The following is a 23,169-nucleotide window of genomic DNA, read 5'->3' on the forward strand; positions in this document are numbered from 1 at the left end:
CTTGGGGGTTAGCCACATTGTTACTCCTATAAGAGAGATTGTTATTCTTGAATCCTCCTTGGTTGTAACTTTTGAATCCTCCCTGGTTTTGCATGTAACACAACTCAGCAAACTCCCTATCTCCTTCTTGGACTGGAGATTCTTCTTCACCAATGAACTGGATGGTCTTTGATTGGCTTAGGAGAATCTTGTCAAGCTTCTCATTGACCATCTTTAAATCCTTCTTGTATTTGTCCTCTTGATCAGTGGAGGTGATCCTTATGGTTCTATCATAATCTTCATTATAATTACCATCTGATTGAGCAAGATTCTCTACCAACTCCCAGCCTTCTTCCACATTCTTGTTGAGAAAGTTTCCATTGGAGGCTGTATCAAGTAGCATTCTAATCTTGGGTAGAACTCCTCTATACAAGGTGCTGAGCAAAGACTCATTGCTGAATCCATGGTGGGGACACTGAGTTTGGAATCCTTTAAATCTCTCCCATGCCTCACAAAAGCTTTCATTATTTCTCTGTGCAAAACATGAGATTTCATTCCTCAACCTAGCAGTCCTTGCACTGGAGAAGAACTTGGCCAGAAAAGCTTTCTTGCATGCATCCCATGTGGTTATTGCTCCAGTAGGAAGAGTCTTCTCCCAGAGATGAGCTTTGTCTCCAAGGGAAAATGGGAATAGCCTTAACTTGAAGCCATCTTCACTCACTCCATTAATTTTTGTGAGTCCACATATCCTGTCAAACTCATCAAGGTGATCTAGAAGATCCTCCATTGGAAACCCATGAAATTTGTTGGCTTGTATCATGGAGATCAATCCACTCTTGATTTCATAATTATTATTGGCAACTGCAGGAGGCACAATTCCAGCTCTTTGGTTGTGTGTGTTAGGTGCATCCCCAACACCAATGTTCCTTGTCCTTGGAGCTTGTTGATCTTGTTGCTCCATTAGCACTTGTTGTTCTTGTTCCTGATTGATTCTTGTTCTCTGTTGTCTCAGGTCCCTTGGTGGTCGGTTGATGTGATCAAGGAGTCTCTGAAGATTGTGATAACCCTTGGATCTTGTTTGCATCAACATACTCGAGTACAGACTCGGACAGGCACTCGGTCGAGCGCAGGCTCGAGTGTATGGTCGAGTCGACTGGGAGGTGAGGTCTATTTGTATCCGGCTTCTGACTCGATCACGTACTCGAGCACTCACTCGGTCGAGTGGCGGTCGAGTTGAAGGTCGAGTTGGTACCTGAAACTCAATCACAAACAAGCAGTAGAAGAATTGAGATCAGTAGCGAACAAGGGGATAAAGGAACTTAATCTTAGACTAATATAGATCCTAATTGTCACAAATAAACACTCAAATAGGCAACGGTGCCAAATTGAAACTCGTATCTTTGTAGTGTGTGTGTGATGGAATTTGAATGAATGATATGATGATGAACAATGGTGAAAGCAGGGTGTTTCAATTCCCCTTATGCAATTGTAGTATAAGAGGTATCAATCCTAAATGAGTGAATGCAAGCAATCAGGATGTGCAATACTTGTCTAAGTTAAGCCAATTATAGAGGGTGTTTGTCACTAACAACCTATTGTAGAATGTAAAATGCAGAATGTAAAAGCTGAATGGACAAGATACTAAATGTAATGGAACAGAATGATTATGGCAATAATGAAACTAGAACAGAGATCAAACTATATTAATGCATGTAATGAACTAATGCAAGGAAAGTAATGAACAAGAAACTAAATGAATGCAACAGAAATGCAACTAGAATGAAATAAGAAACAAGACAGGACAGACACAAATCATAAACAAGAGTTCTGGGAATGAACTCGAGCAAGCACTCGATCGAGTGTAGATCGAGTGCAGGGTCGAGCTGGACAAAAACGTAAAACAGAGCAATGTAGACAAAACAGAGCAAGACAAAAGTAAATCAAACAACGATCAAACAACATGATTTAGACTAAGAAATCAATAGACAAGGAAGGTCTTATGGATGGATTCATGGGCTGAACTTAGATTGTGGTTATCTAACTTGATCAACAAACCTCAATCAACATGAGCTAATCTCTAGACATTAATCTCTAAGAACATGTTAATCCACTCCCATGGCAAAAACAATCAAGCTCATATATTTCTAGACTTGTTCTCATAAAGTAAAGAATCTATACAAGCAAGCATTAAGCAATATGTCAAGAATCAAACAAGACTTCTAATCTCTTAGCAAGCCTAATGATAATCTCTAGATCTAGCCTTATCTCTGCACCTTAGACATTGGTGTGATGCTAAGAAGCTTGAGATCAAACCCTACCCTCTCAGTTATAGGATCAGCATTAAGAACATCTAGTCCAGAATAGATCTACAACAATCAAGCTTGACCAAATCAAATAACCACAACATCCATCCAGCCTAAACCATCCCTAAGAGCTAAGGAAACTACTCACAATCACACATGATGAACAGCAAAGTCATAAACCCAGAAAAACACGAAACTTGCATGATTAGAAAGATAAAACAAAGATCTACAATATTCGAGAAAGAATCAAACTTGAATTCTTGATACTTTGAAAGTTATGAAACAAAGAAGTATGAAGAATCTTGTGTTTTCTCCTTCAAAAGAGGTACAAGATCTAAGAAAATAAAAGTGCAAAAAGCATAAATTCTCAAAAGGGTAAAATACTAGGTTTGAGAATATCTAAAAAGCTGCCCTCTTGTGGCTGCAGGGTACAAGGTCCTTAAATAGGAAAAAGGAGGGGAAGCCCTAAAAATGCTAAAAGACAAAATAGCCAGGCGGCTCGGCCAACTCGACCCGGTGCTCGGTCGAGTGACCGGTCGAGTTGGGTTTTCTTATGCTCCTTCCACTCGGTCGAGTCACTCTCAGCACACGGTCGAGTGTCTGGTCGAGTGGGCAGTCGAGTGGGACTCCGGACCTTGGTTCTCCAGCCTTAACTCCTTTGCTTTCTCCTCATGATTGCTTCACTTCTCCTCAGCATTGCTTCCATGCTCCTTAGGCTCCAAAATCACCTGTTTATGCAAGAAAATATGCAAATGCAATGCAACTACACTCTAATGCAAGAACAATCCTAAAACTATGCAATAATGGTCAAAAAGGATAGCAAAGGATGCAAAAGATGTGAATATATTAAGGGAAAACAGGGTAAAATATGTGAACATTACCACTCGACCAGGTGCTCGACCACACACACGATCGAGTACATGACCGAGTGACCGATCGAGTTGAAGACACAGAAGCTGTTAAGCCTGTTAGATATATTCCTCCTGCTTACAAACCACCTCTACCATTCCCAGGACATTTCAAGGCACAAAAGCTGAAGGAACTAAGGGAAATTATTGAGAAAAGAGAAATGATGGCATTGCAACAAGAGGAAGTGACTGAAAAGAAGGAAGTGATGGTCATACAACAAGAGGTTGTCATTGAGAAGAAAGAGGAAGAGAGAGGACCTCCCTTGGAAAAATATGATCAACATCCTGTCCTCAAGGACATGCTTCTTGAATTATCCAAGCAGAAGGCTCAAGATCAAGACATGAAGGATTTGAAAGAGATTGGGAAAGCTATTATCCCAACAAAGCTTGAAGATCCAGGGTCATTTAACCTACCTTGTTCCATCAGCTATATGCACTTCAACAAGTGTCTATGTGACTTGGGAGCTTCAGTGAGCTTAATGCCATATACAGTTGCTGAGAAGTTGGGGTATGAACATTTTAAGCCCTGCAATCTCTATATTGGCCTAGCAGATGGATCAAAGAGGGATGTGCTTGGATTAATTGAAAATTTTCCAGTCAAGATAGGGGAGGCTAGGATTCCAACTGATTTTGTGATCATGAACATGGATCAAGAGCCAGAAGATCCTCTCATCTTGTGGAGACCATTCTTAGCCACAGCTGGGACTGTAATTAATGTTAAGATGGGAAACATCAAGCTCCACCTTGCTAAAGACTTCACTATGAAGTTTGACATCAAGAATTCAACATATCAACCTACTATTGAAGGTCAACACTTTGAGGTAGAGAGAAAAGCTAGTTCTGAAGTTTTTGAGGATGGAGAGGACCCTAGGATTAAAGGTTCAGCCCAAGCCAAGACTGTCCAAGAGCTCAAGGAATCAATTCAAGTGTTAGCTGGTTTAGTGAAGGAACTTCAAGTTCAACTCAACAAGAGGTCTTTGAAGAAGGCAAGACCAAGACTCAAGTTTAAGAAGAAACAAAGTTCAAGTGTTAAGAAGGTAGTGATCAAGAAATAGCACCAAGGTTATCAAGTAGAACCAGGGGGGATTTCAATACCTCCTTGGACTCCAAACCAAGCCTGAAAAGGCATCAAAAGTCAAGCTTAGTGACTTTAAACAAGCTCACTAGGGAGGAAGTCTCTAAGGTATCTATGTACATATTGTTTAGGGTTTTGGTATTTTGATATTTGTTTTGGTGTTCTCATGATCAGGGAAGCAAGGGGGTCTAAATAGAAGATGAAAAACAGACTCGACAGCCAACTCGACCACCCCACTCGACCGGGCACTCGACCGAGTACCAGTCGATGGCTATAGTCGAGTTGCCTCCTTCAACACCTCCAAATCCAAATCCAAGCTCCCACTACACCTTTGACAGCATGAATGAGGATGTAGACACTTTCTTCCACAACCAATAAGGTACCAACATCACCACTTCATTGTAAATACCATTTCATCTCATGTTTAGTTTTCTTTTCAATCTTGAATCATCATACAAATTTTTCTTACACAAGGGACTGTGTAATTTAAGTTTGGGGGAGGGTTTGAGATAGCATTTGACATTGTTTTCTATTTTCTTATTTCAAATTTTTAGCATAATCATGTTAGTATTTGCATTCCATCTAAGGCATAGAAAAGACCAAAAAATTTGAAATTTTTTCACAAAAATCCTTGAAAAAAAAACAGAGTGTTCATGTAGTTTGCATTGCATATTAGGATCTTGTTTAGCATGGTTCATGTAGAACTGTTTAATATTTGCATTAGGGATCTATGATGAGTTTTGCCTTGTTAGCTTGTTTAATTCACTAAACTAGGATCAATGCCCAAGTTAATAGTACTTTGATGCTAGTTGAGTAGTTAGAAGCATAAGATTGAACCAAGCCTTGAATTCCTGCATTGCATTTGGTCTAAATTGAAGCATGTTGCGATTTGATGCTTTTTCCTATTTATATGAACCTAATATTGACTTGTAATTATCAGTTTGTGCTTTGCTTTAAACTCATGGATACCATATACATATTTGGATCATCTTTCTCTTTTTTACCACTCTTGTTGATCCAACTAGCTGATTGAATCATTAAAATCAGTTTCCAATACCCTTAACCAACCCTTCTTTCAAGCCATGTTTATTCTTGAGTGTATAAGGCTTATTTTGGGATTGAGCTTGGTAGAAAGTGTTAGGTTTGAACTGACAAGAATAATGCCTTGTGTAGTTCTAGTTTGCATTTTCCAAACTAGATAGGACTAGGTGATTTCATTGTTGGGTTTGGGACTTGGTTGTTTGAAAAAGAAAGAAAAGAAAAGAGGAAAAGAGAAAGAAAAGGTTAGAGTCTTTAGGAGGGGAATGTGTTTAAGTAAAATCAAAGTCTAGTGAAAGAATGGGAAGTATGATATTGTTTAAAGATGGTTCCAGTCAAAGAAAAGAAAGAAAGAAAAAGAAGAGTATAGCAAAATGCTTTTATGTCTTAATAATAAGAAGAAAAGAGAACCATAGCAAATAAGTAAGAATCTCCCATTCCACTAGAAAGATCAAATAAGAAACTTTGATAGAGAAAGAGAAAAGGGTATTTGAGAAAAGTTGAAGTTAAAGGGTAGAACTAGGACAATTTGGGATTAGATTGATAGGATAAACACTTTGGGTACTTTTGGGTAGACAAGGTTTTATTCTTGTATGTGTCTAAGTGATCTTACCTTTAGCATTCTTCTAAAGCTCAATCCAATTTTTATGAGAGAACCTTGATATTGATAAGCCCCACTCTAAAAAGAGACCATCATTGTCTCTAAACCTTTATTACCAAGCCAAATGAGTTTAAGCATTGTATAAGATTGATTCATGTTCTTGATTAATGAATGTTAAAGGAAATGGTTGATTTGAATGCATGTGGACATCTAAGGCTCAAATCAGTAAAGGTTGTGATAGACTTGTCTAAAATCTTTAAGTACAGCTCATTCAACTTGCATCATAGTAATAGTAACTTGGACATTGATTCTAGCTAGTTTATTGGCAAGCTTTAGGAGCTGAGATCCCACTTTCAAACCTCACCTACCTTCTTGATTGTCTTGTTTATTGCTTGAGGGCAAAGAAAGACTAAGTTAGGGGGTGTTGATGTTCATATATTTTACCCTGTTTTCCCTTAGTATTTTCACCTCTTTTGCATCATTTGCTATCTAGTTTCACCATATTTGCATAGCTTTTAGGACTGTTCATGCATTAGAGTATAGTTGCATTGCATTTGGATATTTTCTTGCATAAACAGGTGATTTTAGAGCCTAAGGAACATGGAAGCAATGCTGAAGAGGAGTGAAGCTATCAAGAGAAGAAAGCAAGGGAGTTAGAGGTGAAGAACTAAGGTCCGGAGTTCCACTCGACCGCCCACTCGACCAGACACTCGACCGTGTGCGGAGAAGGACTCGACCGAGTGGAAGGAGCACAAGTAGAGCCTACTCGACCGGTCACTCGATCGAGCACCAGGTCGAGTTGACCGAGCCGCCTAGCTATTTTGTCTTTTAGCATTTTTAGGGCTTCCACTACTCTTTCTATAAAAAGGCCTTGTACCCTTCAGCCACGAAGAGAGCCACCTTGGAGAAAATCTAAAAACTTAGTTTTTACCCTTTTGGGAATTTATGCTTTTTGTTTTTTACATTTCTTCGATTTTGTTCTAATTTTAAAGGAGATTTCTTCATACTTGTTTGTTCAATAACTCTCAAAGTATAAAGAATTCGAGTTTGATTCCTTCTTCAATATTGTAGATCTCTGCTTTATCTTTCTAATGATGCAAGTTACGTTATTTTCTGGGTTTATGACTTTGTTCATCATGTTTAGCATTTGTGAGTAGTTGCTTAGGATCTTGAGGATGGGTTAGGCTGGATTGTGGTTAAGGTTTGTTTAGCTAGGTCAAGCTTGATTGTTATAGATCTCTTCTTGGCTAGATGTACTCTATGTTGATCATATAACTGAGAGGGTAGGATTTGATTTTAAGCTTCTTAGCATCACACCAATGTCTAGGTTACAAGATAAGGCTAGATCTAGAGATTATCATTAGGCATGCTAAGAGATTAGATGTCTTTTTTTATTTTTGACATAAATGATCTGTTGCTTAATGCTTGCTTGTATAAGTTCTTTGCTTTGTGAGAACAAGTCTAGAAATATATGAGCTTGATTGTTTTTGCCATGAGAGTGGATTAACATGTTCTAGGAGATCATTGTCTAGAGATTAGCTCAAGTTAATTGAGATTTGTTGACCAAGTTAGATGACCTTAATCATTAGTCAAGCCCATGAATCCCTCCTCAAGACCTTCCTTGTCTATTGATTTCTTAGTCTAAATCATGTTGTTTGGTCGTTGTTTGATTTACTTTTGTCTTGCTCTGTTTTGTTTGCATTGCTCTGTTTCTCGCATTTGTCTGACTCGACCCTGTACTCGATCGCACACTCGATCGAGTGCTTGCTCGAGCTCATCCCCAGAATTCTTGTTTATGCTTTGTATTTGTCCTGTTTCAATTTCTATTTCATTTTAGTTGTTTTTCTGTTACATTCATTTAGTTTCCTGTTCATTACTTGCCTTGCATTAGTTTATTACTTGCATTACTATAGTTTCTATTTCTGTTTCATTGCATTGTTGTTTAGATCATCCTCTTCTCTTTACTTTTAACATCTAGTTTTATAAGCTTTTACATTCTGCATTTTACATTCATCATTAGGTTGTTAGTGACAAACATCCTACATATTTGGCTTGACTTAGACAAATATTCATAACCTGATTGCGTGCATAACACTCATTTAGGATTGACATCTCTTATACTACAACAGCATAAGGGAAATTGAAACTCCTTGCATTCCACCTGTTCATCATCACATCATATCATCTCATTCATCAACACCCACCATAAAATATCAAGTTTAAGATATGAAACGATTTAGGGCCGCAATTCGTCCAGTTATTCGCTGCACTTCCCTAGCATTTTTTGGTGATGTTAGGTCGAGTATTGCCTTAATTTGCTTGGGATTTGCTTCAATGCCTCGCCGGGTCACCAAGTAGCCGAGGAACTCTCCCGATTTGACTGCGAAAGTGCACTTGGCTGGGTTTAGCTTCATTCCGTACTTGTTTAAGACGTCGAAACATTGTCATAAATGGGTGATATGATCGTTTTCCCGCCGTGACTTGACAAGCATGTCATCTATATAAACTTCCATCGTCCTGCCGAGTTGTTCAGCGAACATTTTATTGACCAGTCGTTGGTAAGTTCCCCCGCGTTTTTTAATCCGAAAGGCATGACCTTGTAGCAGTATGTCCCCCTGTCTGTGATGAACGACGTTTTTTCCCGGTCGTCTTTGTGAATTAATATCTGATTGTACCTGGAAAAGGCGTCCATGAAGGTCAGCAGCTCCTTTCCCGCGGTTGCTTTGACGAGTTGATCGATTCGTGGCAAAGAGAAGCTATCCTTTGGGCAAGCTTTGTTTAGGTCGGTAAAATCCACGCAGACTCGCCATTTCCCGTTCTTCTTTTTGACGACTACTGGATTGGCCAACCAGGCAGGATATTTTACTTCGACGATGGATCCAGCGCCAAGGAGTTTGTCCACTTCGTCATTTACGGCTTGCGATCTTTCGGGTCCTAACTTGCGTCGTTTTTGTTTGACTGGTTTGTGTGTTGGATCGGCGTTGAGTTCGTGAGTTGTGACGGTTGGGTCGATTCCTTTCATGTCAGTTACAGTCCATGCGAATGTCGATATATTTGTTTTGAGAAAAAGGATTAGCTCGCTTCGCATGACCGGGGTTATCTCTGTTCTGATTTCTTGTTAGTGTCGTCCAAACATACTTCTTCTGTTGCAGCGACGCCCTGCTGAATTGGGGTCGGCTTTCCGTCGGTCGGTGACGAGATGTCGTCGCCGACCTGCTGCTTTGATTGCTATAACTTCTTTCTTGTGTGAATCCTGTGTTCGATCAGGAAGCATGCTCTTGCACTCAGTTGGTTTCCGTGCAGCGTATATATACCTTTCGGGGTTGGAAATTTGACGCACTAATGATATGCCGATGGCACTGCTTTCATCTTATGGATCCACGGGGTCCCAAGGATTACGTTGTAGATAGTCGGCTTGTCGATGACGGCGAACCTGAAATACTTGATCATGCTTCCCACGAAAATTGGCAGATCGATGGTGCCGACTGACATGATATGATCCCCATAAAAACCGGTCAAAGAATGGCATTCTGGCTTGATGTCACTCTCTCCGATCTCCATTTGTGCTAGGACGTTCCTAAAGATCACGTTTACCGAACTTTCGGTGTCGATCAAAATTCTTGTGACCTCGCTTTCGCCGATCAGTAGTTCGACGACCAGGGGATTGTTGTGCGACAAATCCAAACCTTCTAGGTCGTTATTGTCGAAGGAAATCGTTGCGTTTTCGGAGCTGATTTTTGAAGGCCACGACTTCCTTATTTCGGCCTGCTTAGTATAGTCTCTTATTGACCTGACGGAGTCATTGCATCCTGTTAATCCACCCATGATCATGTTTATCAGTCTTATGGTTGGGGGTCGTTGGTCGGCTTGTCGGTCTGTACGTTGCCGTTTTTCATGACTGATGGCGCCTGGAATTTCCATTTCGTCTTCGCTTTGATCGGCGAGGGTTTTGGAATCCTTGACAAATTTTCGAGCGATATTCTCAGCTTTCTTGCTGTCGCTGTTACCGGGTCGGGTCGTCTTGCTTCTGTCAGATTCGATGACTATTGTCCCTTTTTTGTATCGTTCCATCAGGATCGTTTGGAGGTAACGACATTCCTCAGTCGCGTGGGTGGCACTTTGGTGATAATCACAATACTGGGTCGCACTGCTCTCACCTCCTTCCTTCCCGATGTATTTATTTTCGCCGATCGCAAAAGTTCGACGAGTTCGATCTTGATTTCTGGTAAAGTGTTGTCGTGGCTCGACATGTTCGACTTTCGGAGCTGTGATTACTGGCTGCTTGGTCGCGTGACGCTTGTTTCGCCGGAGTGTTTCTTAGCGTTGACCACTTTCTCTTCTTCAAGCTCGATGTGTTTCGCGGCTCGTCCTAGGGCGTCAGCTATGGTTTCCACATGAGTTAAAGATAGCTCTTCTTTAAATAAAGACTCGTACCAAAGTGCGTTCTTGAGTGCAATGATAGCAGCTGCGTCTGGGATGGAGACGTTGACGACGACCTCTCTAAAACATCCAATAAAAGACCGGAGTGATTCATTTCGTTGTTGAGTCAGGGCGTATAGGTCGGCATAGACCGGAGTGGTCTTCCCTGAAGAATATGACTGGCCTCCATAGGTAGAACATCGCAAAAAATATCATCCTCATACTTCCCAATGGTTATAGGAACCTTCTCCTGGTTACTAACCTTCATTTCATCATCATCACTAAGCCATTGTAGTTTATATGGCCTTGGATATTTCTCCATAGTTAGCCTAAGCTTCTTAACCATTCTCTCACTCGACACACTAGTAAAACTCTTGCCATCAATTATGAGACAACACACCTTATCTCGGTCATGGCACCTTGTATGAAACAAATTCTCTTTTTGCTCATGCTCCTCAATCACAGTTTGAACACTAAGTGATCTCCTTGTCACCAATATCTCGCCTTTTGTGGGAATTTCTTCAAGTTCTGCTAGTGAATAAGAAACTATCTCTTCATTTTCTGACTCGATCTCTCCATTCTCCAAGAGAATTATGGTTCTTCTGCTGGAGCATCCATGTGCATAGTGTCCTATCCCATGACACTTATAACACGTGACATCACAAGCTCGGGTTCTGGTAGCCTCATCTTTGTCCTTTGTGACTTGATTGGCAACAAATGGCTTCTGTTCAACCTTTAGAAGAACAACTGACTTTTTTCCCTTCTGGTAACTTGGTTTTGGATTAGATGAATACCATAAGTTATCCGTGTAGTACTTCTCCTCTTATGTTGTTTCTCCACCAAGATTGCTTTATGTAACATCTCTTCAATCTCCAAATAATGCTCCATCTCAAGCCTATCCTGGACATCTCGGTTCAACCCACTTATGAATCTAGCCATAGTCGCTTCTTGGTCCTCCATCTCTTGATAATAATTCTCCACACTTCGACTTCCCTGAATTAGTCTCCTTAGCTTTTGATGCAGATCACGATAGTAATGGATGGGAACGAACCTTCTCGTCATGATAGCCTTCATCTCAGCCCAAGTCTCAATTGGATATTCGACATTACATCTTCGTGAAGTCACCAACTGATCACACCAGCTAAGCGCATACTGATGCGGTCATCACATATGCTGAACGAGTAGCTGAACTACTTCAAGACGGATTTCCTGATGGACTTCCTAAACTACTCTCCGACGAGCCACACAAGGAAATATTGATTGCCAAGGCAATATTGCTTGCCTAGATCTACCATTTATTCCTCATCATCACCATTATTTATGATTTCTCCATTATGGTGATTGATTTGTAATTAATTTAGACATATTTTTGATTAATGTAGATTATACCATGTAAGATCTATAAAAAAGCTCATTTGTTTCATTGTAAAGATATAGAAGATTTTTGGAAAAATAAAAGAGAGAGTTTTCTCACTTTGAAGCTTAGGCTTTGTTTTTGTTTATCTAAGTTAGGTGGATTCCTTTACTTAGTAAACGTTTGTTCTTATGGTAGGAGCTTTTAGCTCTGATACCAAATGATACAAGACTCGGTGGTGAGACTCATATGGGTTAGATATGGCGGCTTCACAATTTGGCGGTCGCTTCTCTCTTGTGAAGAAATGATGGTCGAAGATGAAGATCTGACACGCTGGCGGTCGCTTCTCTAGTGTGGGATCAAATGACGGGTGTGATGGCGGAATGAAGTGCACCATAAATTTGTGATAAGACTCTAATACAGCACAAGCTCTATGCCTTGATGACTCGCTCAAAAAGATATAAGAACAAACGTTTAGTAAGTAAAGGAATCCACCTAACTTAGATAAACAAAAACAAAGCCTAAACTTCAAAGTGATTAAACTCTCTCTTTTATTTTTCCAAAAATCTTCTATATCTTTACAATGAAACAAATGAGCTTTTTTATAGCTCTTACTTGGTATAATCTACATTAATTACAAATATATCTAAATTAATTACAAATCAATCACCATAATAGAGAAATCATAATTAATGGTGATGATGAGGACTAAATGGTGGATATAGGATTTCTAGCAAAATATCTGCCTTGGCAATCAATATTTCCTTGTGTGGCTCGTCGGAGAGTAGTTGAGGAAGTCCATCAGGAAATCCGTCATTGTTCAGGTACTCTTGCATCGTTTCTCACATTGTTCATCAATATTTTGTCTCACATCATTTCTCACATATATATTTGTCATTTTACTCCTTATAAATACCTACCATCTATGTTACAACAAGGCGTTTGACGAACATGCTTTATTAGGTCTGTACAATCCTTTTGATTTCATTATCAAAAGCAAAAGAAATTAAAAATTTTTAAATTTTGGATTTAATAACGGATCCAGATATCCGTCTGATTTAAACGTTTTGAGCGGTTATATCCGACTTTTAGATATCCGATCTTAGCAGATCCGGATCTGGATATATAAGACATGTATCCGACGGATACGGATCCGGATTACCCTTGAAAAAACCGGATATCCAGATCCATCTCAGGGCTACCGTGTGTTGCACGGATTTGTTTTGTTTTATTGAAACATTGATATTTTTATACAGTAATTGGTTTTAGTTTGGTTTGTAATTAATTATTAATTTTGTGTTTATTTTATTTAAGAATAGACCCTTTTCCTTTGTTTTTTTAGGCAATTTAGAACTTTTTTTGTTTTTATTTCATTATGTTTAGTTTTGAATATCAAAATATTTACTCAAACTTTATTTAAATGATCAAAGAAGTAATAACCCATTAAAATAATTAATAAATTATACTATTAATCATCTTTATTTTATTAAATTTAAAAGTTTATAAAACACATATTATCTCTATCATACAATTGGAACATGTTGTTTTGTGATGTAAAACCATGTTACTGTAGATTCATAGTGAAATTTATGATTGCAAGATATTGTTAATATTTTTCATGTCTTTGAAGATCTTCAAGACATATTGACATTCATCGTCGTTTTACCACTTCTACATCAAGTTTTCTTGTGATATTTGGATTGTGCTTTTCAATTTTGAAAAACGTTAGGTAGTTGGAGATTGTTCGCTCCAAATGAGAGAATATATGCTTTTATAAATATGTTAAATTATTGATTAAACATACCTAAGATTGTTTCGTCGATGGCATAAAAAAATTTGGATCGAAACCACGACTTAAAATTTTGTATTAATATGTAGCATTTGGTTGTAGTATCTGGCCATTAGAGAAAGGGATTGTATAGGTGATGTTGCTTTCTTGTCCATGTTGTCCTTTGATTTTGATTAGGGATTGGTTATGTGGTCGTATTGCTTGGTTATAGTATGTAATTAATTTGAAGTTTGTTGTTGAAATAATATTTGATTTTCTTAGTAATTTGTTTTTTTGCCATGCATTTGGTATACTTATTTATAGAGGAATGTGATTATTTGTTATTGTAATTATATCCCATTTAATTGTCATTATTCTTTGAATTAAATTTTAACTTTTTTGTTAATTATAATTATATATTTAATTGTTATTATTGTGTAATCAATTTGACTCTTTAAATCACAGTGTCTAATTTGAGCATTCAGTTTTGATTACGAAGCAAAAACCAAATATGTTACTGTTCTATTATTAAGTTTGGTTTTGCTCTCATTCTTTTAGTGCAACTGAATTAATTTCCATATGGTTTTACTTATACGGGTGTGTTTTGTTTATTGTTTTTCATGTTTTTTTTTTATAAAATTTGTTTGTATTACGGTTTTTGATATTTATTGTAATTCTTATTTTTGTTTATATTACTTGGATTATTAGTTTTAATATATTTTTAGTATTTTTTGGTTTGTATATAGTTTTTGGCATATATTGTAATTTATTTTTCATTGAATCGAGTTTAATTGTATCAGTTTGATTGTGAATTCAATGTTTTCCTCTTAATCCGAAAGACTATTCTAAACATAAATATATGTGAAACGCATCCACTTTTTGTTAAGTCAAACTAATTTAGAGTTTAAAGAAAATAATCTTCCATTAAAGCAAACTAAGTTATGTATATTTTTTATTTTAAACAGTCCAAGGAATGAAAGAAATACTAATATAACTTCAGAATTCTATTTTTTTTATTTAACGAATTGAAATTATTGTAATGTTTTTAATGTAGAGAATCTTAGAAGAAATTTTGGTTTATTTGACAAGAAGATAAAAGAAGAAGAAAAAGAATTTTATGATAATGTTTCATTCTTTTTTTGTATAAATATATCCCGTAAAAGCTTTAACAAAATTATTTATTCTAATATAATTTTAGTTTTAGTTTTTATTTAGAAATTGATGGATTAAGCTTTAACAATAATGTGCCACGTTTTAAGTTAGAAAAAAAAAATAGATGGTAATTCTACTTGTTTGTATTTGTTTGACAAAAGAAAAAAGAAATTTGTATTTTTTTTTTTGTATAAATACAATCGGGTAAAATTTTTACAAAATTATTTATTCTATAAATTTTTATTTTATTTAGAAAATTGGTAGATTAAGAGAAAATTTGTTTTTGCAAAAATAAGAGATAAATCTATATTCAAAGATAGATGTCAGCTCTACATATGCCATATGTCGAGCTCAAAAGAAAAAAAATTATAAAATAACTCTACTTTATTATATAAAATAAAGATAACAAAATTAAACGCGTTGGATAACATAATTAAATAAACAAAATTTTTTTTTTGAGGATTATTGTGTGTTAACAAACACTTTTTTTTTGTCAAACACCAATAGCTCTTTTTTAACATATAAACGATTAGATATTAAATAATATATTTCAAGCTAGTGACAGTGTGGGAATAATTGAGCATCATCTTGGGATTCACGGCGACCAGAAAGGATGTAACATCTCCCATACAGCTCACACTATAACGAGTCCCACCGACACTATCGCCAACGCTACACGTGATTCCAACGTATAAAAAAAATTAATGAGTTAATTTGTCTTACGAGTTTTTTATTCCACATCACCTTTAATTTTTAAACCACTCATTTGAAGTATCATCACTTTTTTTACAAAATAAAACACATCCGATCCAGTCCAGCACAAGTGGAACAAATTAAGTATTCCAAATCTCTACACAAATGATTAACGTGAAATGAAAAGAATATATTTAAAATAATTAAACCGACAAATTAAAAAATCAAACAAGAAAAAAAAGAAAATAAAAACGAAATTCCCAACCGAGGTAAAATACTACATGTCACATCACATGAGCCAAACTCCAAAATATATCCCTACAATTGCCGTTACGACAGTACTCATTCGAGTAGTTCTAGCGCCGTTTTTATCATCAGCCACCTCACTGTCATCATCTGACGGAGCATCAGCGCTAGGTCCGTTGGCGTCGGCCTCCGCGTTCTTAGGCTTTTTCTTACTGGACTTAGGAGCTGGAGCCGCCGTCTTAACGGCTTTGTAGATCTCTCTAGGCAACAACACTTTATCAATCTTGTAAATTATTAATGGCTCTTGATCCTTTAACGTCCCCATTACCTTAGCCGTCACAACATCCGTCTCGAGCGTCACATCCTCGCCGTCATTCTGAACGGTGAAATCAAACTTGTTGTTACCTTCTGTCGCTAACGTGTTAACGGCGCCGTTACCTGATCTAAGCATCTGTAACGACTGGTAAACCGGCATGCCGTGGTACAACACTAACACCGTCTTGTTCGCCTGAGAAAGGGTTTTGAATTTCGGCATGAACTTACTGACCGCACTGTCGGACGGGCAAAAAACTGTTAGGCCTCCGTCTACGGTGTCTTGGAACGTTTTGTCGGCGCCGGTTGATTTCAAAACATCGGAGAAAGCTTTGCATCCTTGTTTCTCGAGGATTGTGGTGAGGATAAGGTCGCTGGGACTCGCTGTGGGAGCTTCTGCTTCAGGCGAGGTTAAGACTTGGCTGATGTGAAGAACAGAGATGTTATAAGCCTTTTCAAAGATGGATTTGACGTAGTGAGCTGTGAGCTTGCTATCGTCGTCTTGGACACCAAAAGCGACTTTACCGCCTTTTATATCCGTGATGTTGACGTATCCAGAAGTTCCCGTTGCGGATCCGGTAGATTGAAACATGGAGGCAGTGGAGGTGGAACCGTCGGTGATCTGGTGTAGTTTCTTGGCGCCATAGTAATCGACCAGGACATGGAGAGAGAGAATGTTGCGGATTGTGTAGAGAGAGTATCCTCTTGAGAGGATTGAGGACATTGCTGAGTTATCAACGGCCAAGACGGTGATCGTTTGCCGGCGGTTGATCTCATCGGCGAGATGAGTCGCTGAAAGGTAGTGGTTGAAAGTGGAAAAATCAGGGTCTTTGGCCAAGATTCGGGTTATGTTATGTGCACTTGAGAGGGAGAAGAAGATATGGAGCTGGAAAATGAGAACCAATGTGGTGGCTACTCCCCAGAACGAAGTCATTTTGGGGATGAGGATTAGGCGGCTGTGATAGAAGGAAGGAAGACTTGTGTGCGGTACCATTTGGGAGACTGGTCTTATAAATAGACAAATACCCTAACACAGTACTAAAACAAGTTTTATTGACAAATATAGCATATATTTCATAAATTTCCGAAAATAGCACTATTTAATATATTAAAATATCTAAAATTAATTTTTAGAATTATTTTTTTAGGTTAGGGCTTTTAACTTCACATATAGAGTATAGTTTTGAGGGGTAGGGTTTCATATTTTGAATTTAGAATTTAATTTTGAAAACTAATTTGTGTTATTTTTAGAATTTTAGAGATGTTGTGCTAAGTTTGGAAAAAAAAATTATTTTGGTACTATTTTTGAGAATCTCCCAAGTAAAATATTAGATTTTAATCTGCCATAATATTTTAATAATTATTTTTTTGTTTTTGATACTGTATCAGCATAACACCTTTCCCCAATTTATTTCACATCAGATTCAAATATTTTATATATTTTAGTAGATCAACCAATAAAATTCTAATCTGTTCTACAACATGATTCGCATAAAATTTAGAAATTTTTTTGAACATATTAAAAATATCTAAAATAATTAAATAATGAAAATTAAAATATCAAAAATATTTAATTTTGATCATGTTAAAAGTATCTAAAAAAAATAAATTTGGATATACAAATAAGAACTTCAAGTTTTAATATTCATTAACATTGCAATGACAAATATGACATGTTCTATCGACGACAAATTTCATAATCATTTTAAGCAATAATTCAGCTTTTTCTTTTAACTAAAGTGATGCCAAAAATATTTTGGAGTTTCAGCTATTAACTAACAAAAAGTGTTTGAAAGAGAAAAATAATGGATTATCTCCGTTAGTCTATAAGTTTAAAGATAATATGGTTATCCTCAATCCTTTCATCGAAATTGTAATAATTTTCAATGTTTGCGTAAATGGTTATTTTGAAATGTTAATATATCTTGTCAACATTTTTAAATATAAATATTTGATCTGTAAAAAAAGAATTATGTATTTTACAAAAATAATAATAATTTATCAAATATATTCTAAATTAATAATAGAGGGAAAAGAGATATATAAAAATAATAATAAGAACAAAGTTGTCTCGCATATTTCCAGCGTAGCAGCAGATAAGTGGGCTCTACAGAGGTTGAGTCTGGGTCACATTTGAAAGTAACATGGGTTCCCGAGTTACATAGTTCGACCGACACTTGTTATTATTATTTTTTTCAACAAAAACAAATCAGTTCAAATGAGCCAATTTGGGAGTAAATTGTTTACAAACAACATAAGATGTAGAAAAGAGCGCACTCGGCGTGCTAAAAAATCGGTTCTTACATTAGCATTTCTAGAAATCTGAACCAAAACAAAAAAAAAAACTCCTCCCTGTCAATCTTGATATCTAAGTATGTTGCAAAAGCTGGCCAATCCTGAGGCGAAGACACCATCTTCACCAAATCTGAGCAGTCTGTTAAGAAGACAACATCCCGGAAATCATATTCAATCATGTATCGCATTGCCCAAATGAAAGATTCAACTTCTGCATGTAACGGAGATAGACTACGCCGGTAATTGGTTGCACCGTAAATCGGTGATGACCCTTGTGAAGAAGTGCAAAACCATCTTGCACCTGCAAAAGCATCAGTTGCTTTGCAGGAACCATCCACAAAACATCGATGTCCTGAAAAAACCAAAGGAAGGGGAGCAAGACATCCCCGAATCAGAGGAGGCAGACCCCTAGGGGAGGAGGGAATCTCGTCTGACTCTGCCTCCCCCTGTGCCTATTGCCAAGTCTGCGCTTCACCTACCGCCACCCGGACAACCTCATCAGGTCGTTCGACCTGATTCTCAAAAACCCGAGCATTTCGTGCTTTCCAGATATACCACCTGTGAACCCGGATTTGCAGAACCCAAAAAATGATCCACATTAGCACAAACAGACTCCGTAGGGAAGAGTTGCGGCCACACCGGAACATGTGCTAAAGCCCAAACCTGGTGAGCCGGCAGGCACAGGAAAATGGCATGATTAATAGTCTCCACAGCTGCCCCACACCGTACACAGTGTACATCACAATCCACCCCTCGTCGTCGCAAATTATTTGATACCAAAATACAGTCCGTCAAAACTTGCCACATGAAATGTTGTAATTTAGGTGGACAGGGAACCTGCCAAACCTTAGCAAGAATAGGAGCAATCTCTGGACCAGCCCCATAAGCCTGAAAGGTTTTCGGGATCTTTAACCGCTCCACCTCATTCCTCGATTTAATCGTATATATTTCATGTTTAGTAAAATGCCAACCTAAGTAATCTGCCTTCGAGCAACTACTTAAAGGCAGAGCCTCTATCAGAGCTGCGTCCACGGGATCAAAATGCTCAAGGAGCAAATCCCGGTGCCAAGTATTCGTTTGTCGATTGATCAAATGAGTCAATCGAAGATCTGGGTCCTTAAAAGGACCGTTGCTTAAAGCTGGTCTCGGAAATTGAGCTGGAATCCAGGGATCATGTCATATAGAAATGGAGTCCCCAGAGCCGACCCTTTTAATAAGCCTTTTGTTTACGAGAGATCTAGCTGAGACAATGCTTCGCCACCTATAAGAAGGAGAATATGATATGATCATGAGACCATCCAAGAAGATCATTAAGCCTTGTTCAACACAAACAAAGTTGAAGATCAACTCTTCCAGTCAAACTATTATTTGGGATACATCCATTTGCTAAAGGAGGTTAATCTAGTTGTTCACTTGAAGAGTTTTAGGTCCAATTGGTTTAGGAGCTTCCAAAATTATGTTTGACAACCAGGAGTTGTTTCTAATAAGTCCAAGATAAAAAAATGATACAACCCATGTTGTTTCTCATCAGCAAATTGGACCAAGGAGTCAAAACAAAGAGAAGATCAAGGAGGCACTTAATGGGCTAATACAAGAGCTTTTGGCCAAATAGAGAATGTGAAATTATATTGGGGATGATACCTATCAAGTCCAGCCCACTTTGAGTCTAATTCAAGTCCAAGAAAACCAAAAATAATCACTTTATTTTGTGGTCAAAGAAGAGTGACGAAAATAGAGATACATGCACCTAGAGTCACTTTGTAGGAAGGGATACATGCACAAGAATTGGGTCTTCATTCAATCATCTATCTTTATTGTTTTTTTTTAGTTTCAAGAATAGTTAATACTTGGATTTGTTACCAAGTTTTCTTATCATATATAAGCTCATGTAAGAGCAATGAAATAAGCAATCCAACTTTTTTATAAAACCTTTTTCTTTTGAGAGTGATTCTCTTCTGTTCTTTGTGAACAAAACCGATTGCTTGGTGTGATTCCAGCAATCAAATCTGACTACTTGGTGTGATTCCAATTGTCAAAACCCTGATCTCCTTATTGCGAGGCTGAGAGATCCGATCCTTTTGGTGCGAGGCTGAAAGATCAAAACGGTATATTAAGATTCTTTCTGCAACTCTTGTGCGACCATTCATTCCACCATCCTTATTCTTGAGGCTTCCTTGTCTTTAGAATTAAGGTGTATCTATCTACCAACTCGAAGGAGTCGATTCCTTGGGAGGGTCACATCAAGTGGTATCAGAGCCTCAAGAATCATATCAGAATATGATCGTATTGGTTCCATAGGATTTGAATTTCGGTAATACCTACTTTTGAAAACTCTAGCAAAAAAGTGAGTCCGGATATTCCATCAACTGTCAAAACTGTTTAGCCAACAAAGCCGTGTTAAAATCATCAACACTCCTAAAACCCAAGCCGCCCAACTGCTTGCTACAACAAAGTTTCTCACAAGCTATCCGGTGCATACCTCCAGAATGACCATTAGAACTCCACCAAAAGTTCGCCACAACACTCGTAAGTTTGGATGTTATTATTTTTGGTAACCGAAAACAAGACATCACAAAGGTCGGTACCGCATTCACAACCGACTTAATCATCACCTCCTTCCCCCCTTTTGACAACAGTTTCGCTGACCAGACGGTAGTCCGATTCTGCAACCGATCCCTAACAAAAGAGAAAACCTGCGTTTTGGACCCCCCCCCCCCCAAACTCTCCGGGAGACCTAAATACGACCCCATACCACCTAGGTTAGTTATCTCTAGTACCCCCTGCATCTCTGCCTTAGCCGACTCATCGACCTTATGACCAAACTGAATTGAAGATTTCTCCTAATTTATTTGTTGTCCCGAGGCTGCCTCATACTGATTTAAAATATCCAACACAACCCCACATTGATCTCTATCAACCTTACAGAAAAAGGCTGTCATCTGCAAACAACAGATGTGTAATTGGCGGGCACTTATTTGCCACCTTTATACCCGTAATCCGCTTTTCTTCCTCCGCCTTCCGAATATTGGCAATCAGCACCTCCGTACATAAGATAAAAATGTAAGGAGAAAGCGGATCACCCTGTCTTAAACCCCTCTCCGGGACTATCAATCCATTAGGTTGACCATTGAGAAGGACTCTGTATTCAACCGAAGAGACACAGTACATTAGCCACAAAATCCATTTATCCGCAAAACCCATCTTCCGTAATAGAGCGTCGACAAAACCCCACTCCACTCTATCATACGCCTTACTCATGTCCATTTTTATGGCCATAAACTTACTTTTACACGAATTATTAGTACGCAAACCATGAAACATCTTCTGAGCTATCAGGCTATTGTTCGAGATCAAATGACCCGGAACAAATGCTGATTGAGTCTCTGAGATTAGACCAGGTAAAAACCGCTTAAGCCGTTAACACAAAACCTTTGAAATGACTTTATATCCTACATAACACAAACTAATCGGACGCAACTCTGCCATCCGAGTCGGTTTCGCCACCTTGGGGATGAGACAGATATGTGTCCGATTTAAACCCTTATCAAAACTCCCTCGTCAAAAAACTGATTAACCATAGAGACTAGATCCGTCTTTACAACCTTCCATGCCTTTTGGAAAAATAAAGCTGTCATCCCATCTGGGCCAGGAGCTTTGTCCGGGTGCATCATGAGTTTCGCCGTCTTAAGCTCTGCCTTCGTGACAGGGGCCGTTAACCGTGAATTATCTGTGTCTATAATGCAGTTTTGACCTCCCTTAACTCATCCTCGAAATTATTGGGAGCAATCATAGCAAAAAACTCCTCAAAATACGACACTACCGTAGCACATATATCATGATCCTCGGTAGACCAAAAACCCTATTTATTAAACAGCCCCACAATCCAATTCCGGGCCCGGCGCTGCTTAGTTTGTGCTTGAAAATACTTGGTATTTTTATCTCCCACCCACATCCAACGATTCCTACTCTTCTGGTACCAATGCATTTCTTCATCCCGATAGACCTCGCGCAAACGAGCATTTATATCCGAAATGACCTCCAGACCTGTCTCATCATCTGCCTGAGCCACCTCCAATTTGCGCTTAAGATCCTCAATCAAAACCCTCCCGTACAGAGCCTGCTGTTTTCGCCACTGAGATATCGCTCGTCTACAATTAACGATTTTGTCCACAAACCCAGTTGAGTCCTGACCCTATTATCCAATCCAACCTGACGAGATTGCATCCATTAAACCCTCTTTGCCAACCCACCGACGGTCAAACATGAAACCCTTCGTCCCCTCGGCCTCTTCGTACCTAAGCTAGCCACTAGTGGTGTATGATCTGATGCAATCATCGGGAAATATTCCGTAACCGCATCCGGAAATAGGTCATGCCAATCGGTATTACCTAAAGCCCTATCCAGGCGACACTGTATAGGTTTCTTATCTCGCCAATCTAGCCAAGACAAGCAATTCCCCAAATAGCAAAATTCCACAAACCCGCAATCCTTAATCATTCCATTGAAAGAGATAAACGAGGAGCCGTGTCGGAGCTTCCCTCCGTGTTTCTCATGGTTTGACCGACACTTATTTACCGGAAAATGGCTTTTTCATACCCCCACAACGATACTGTGTTGAAATCATACATTTGACTATTGAGTGTGCTTAAGCATACATAAAGTTTTTAAATTTTTGAATTTCGTACTCCAACTTCGAAATCAATACCCCAAGTTTATATGTTGTGCCATAACATACAAAAATGTGTTTATGGACTAACTCTATTAAGCTTCCGTTTAATCACTCTGACGTGGATTCCACATATGCGTAGTGCTTTAGACGACGTCGTTTTGGGAAAATTTGGTTTTATTCTGTTATATAAAGTTTGATTTTCAAAATTAGTAACTCATAAAACTGTGACAAATGTCATTTGTTTGAATTACAATTTTTGCCATATGTGGTATTAAATTTTTATATTAACAATTTTAAATGAGAAAGATAATTCTAAGAAAACTAAAAAAAATTTAAAAGATAACTTTTAAATATATA

General features: G+C 38.1%; 2 protein-coding genes and 1 non-coding gene across 3 annotated transcripts; 1 reads left to right on the plus strand and 2 right to left on the minus strand.

Annotated features, from left to right (window-relative positions):
• Positions 1–437: 437 nt before the first annotated feature.
• LOC147934269 (small nucleolar RNA R71) lies at positions 438–544 on the plus strand. Its single transcript, XR_015573340.1, has one exon. It is a non-coding gene; the product is annotated as a small nucleolar RNA R71 (small nucleolar RNA).
• A 14,915-nt stretch (positions 545–15,459) lies between these two features.
• Positions 15,460–17,009, minus strand: LOC104773580 (fasciclin-like arabinogalactan protein 2). The gene has a single exon (XM_010498223.3). It carries the CDS (start codon positions 16,840–16,842, stop codon positions 15,580–15,582), a length of 1,263 nt encoding a protein of 420 aa, XP_010496525.1. The 5' UTR covers positions 16,843–17,009; the 3' UTR covers positions 15,460–15,579.
• A 1,309-nt stretch (positions 17,010–18,318) lies between these two features.
• On the minus strand, positions 18,319–22,640 carry LOC147934270 (uncharacterized). Its single transcript, XM_087472563.1, has 7 exons — positions 22,390–22,640; positions 22,147–22,291; positions 21,719–21,898; positions 21,134–21,551; positions 18,757–19,300; positions 18,623–18,701; positions 18,319–18,495 (listed from the first exon to the last, which is right to left on the minus strand). The coding sequence occupies exons 1-7, from the start codon at positions 22,638–22,640 to the stop codon at positions 18,319–18,321; spliced, it is 1,794 nt and encodes a 597-aa protein (XP_087328689.1).
• Between the last annotated feature and the right edge of the window lie 529 nt (positions 22,641–23,169).

The sequence above is a fragment of the Camelina sativa genome, chromosome 11 (assembly GCF_030686135.1).
Source record: "Camelina sativa cultivar CO46 ecotype springtype chromosome 11, ASM3068613v1".
Lineage (NCBI taxonomy): Eukaryota > Viridiplantae > Streptophyta > Magnoliopsida > Brassicales > Brassicaceae > Camelina > Camelina sativa.

Excerpts from the sequence above, each read along its gene's own strand:
- LOC104773580 (XM_010498223.3), bottom strand. The coding sequence starts at position 16,842 with ATGGTACCGCACACAAGTCTTCCTTCCTTCTATCACAGCCGCCTAATC.
- LOC147934270 (XM_087472563.1), bottom strand. The coding sequence starts at position 22,640 with ATGATTAAGGATTGCGGGTTTGTGGAATTTTGCTATTTGGGGAATTGC. Across the intron at positions 21,899-22,146 it reads TAAATGCTCGTTTGCGCGAG|GGAGGTCAAAACTGCATTAT; the intron begins GTCTATCGGGAT and ends GGATGAGTTAAG. Across the intron at positions 18,702-18,756 it reads CCGCAACTCTTCCCTACGGA|GTGGTATATCTGGAAAGCAC; the intron begins GTCTGTTTGTGC and ends CCGGGTTCACAG.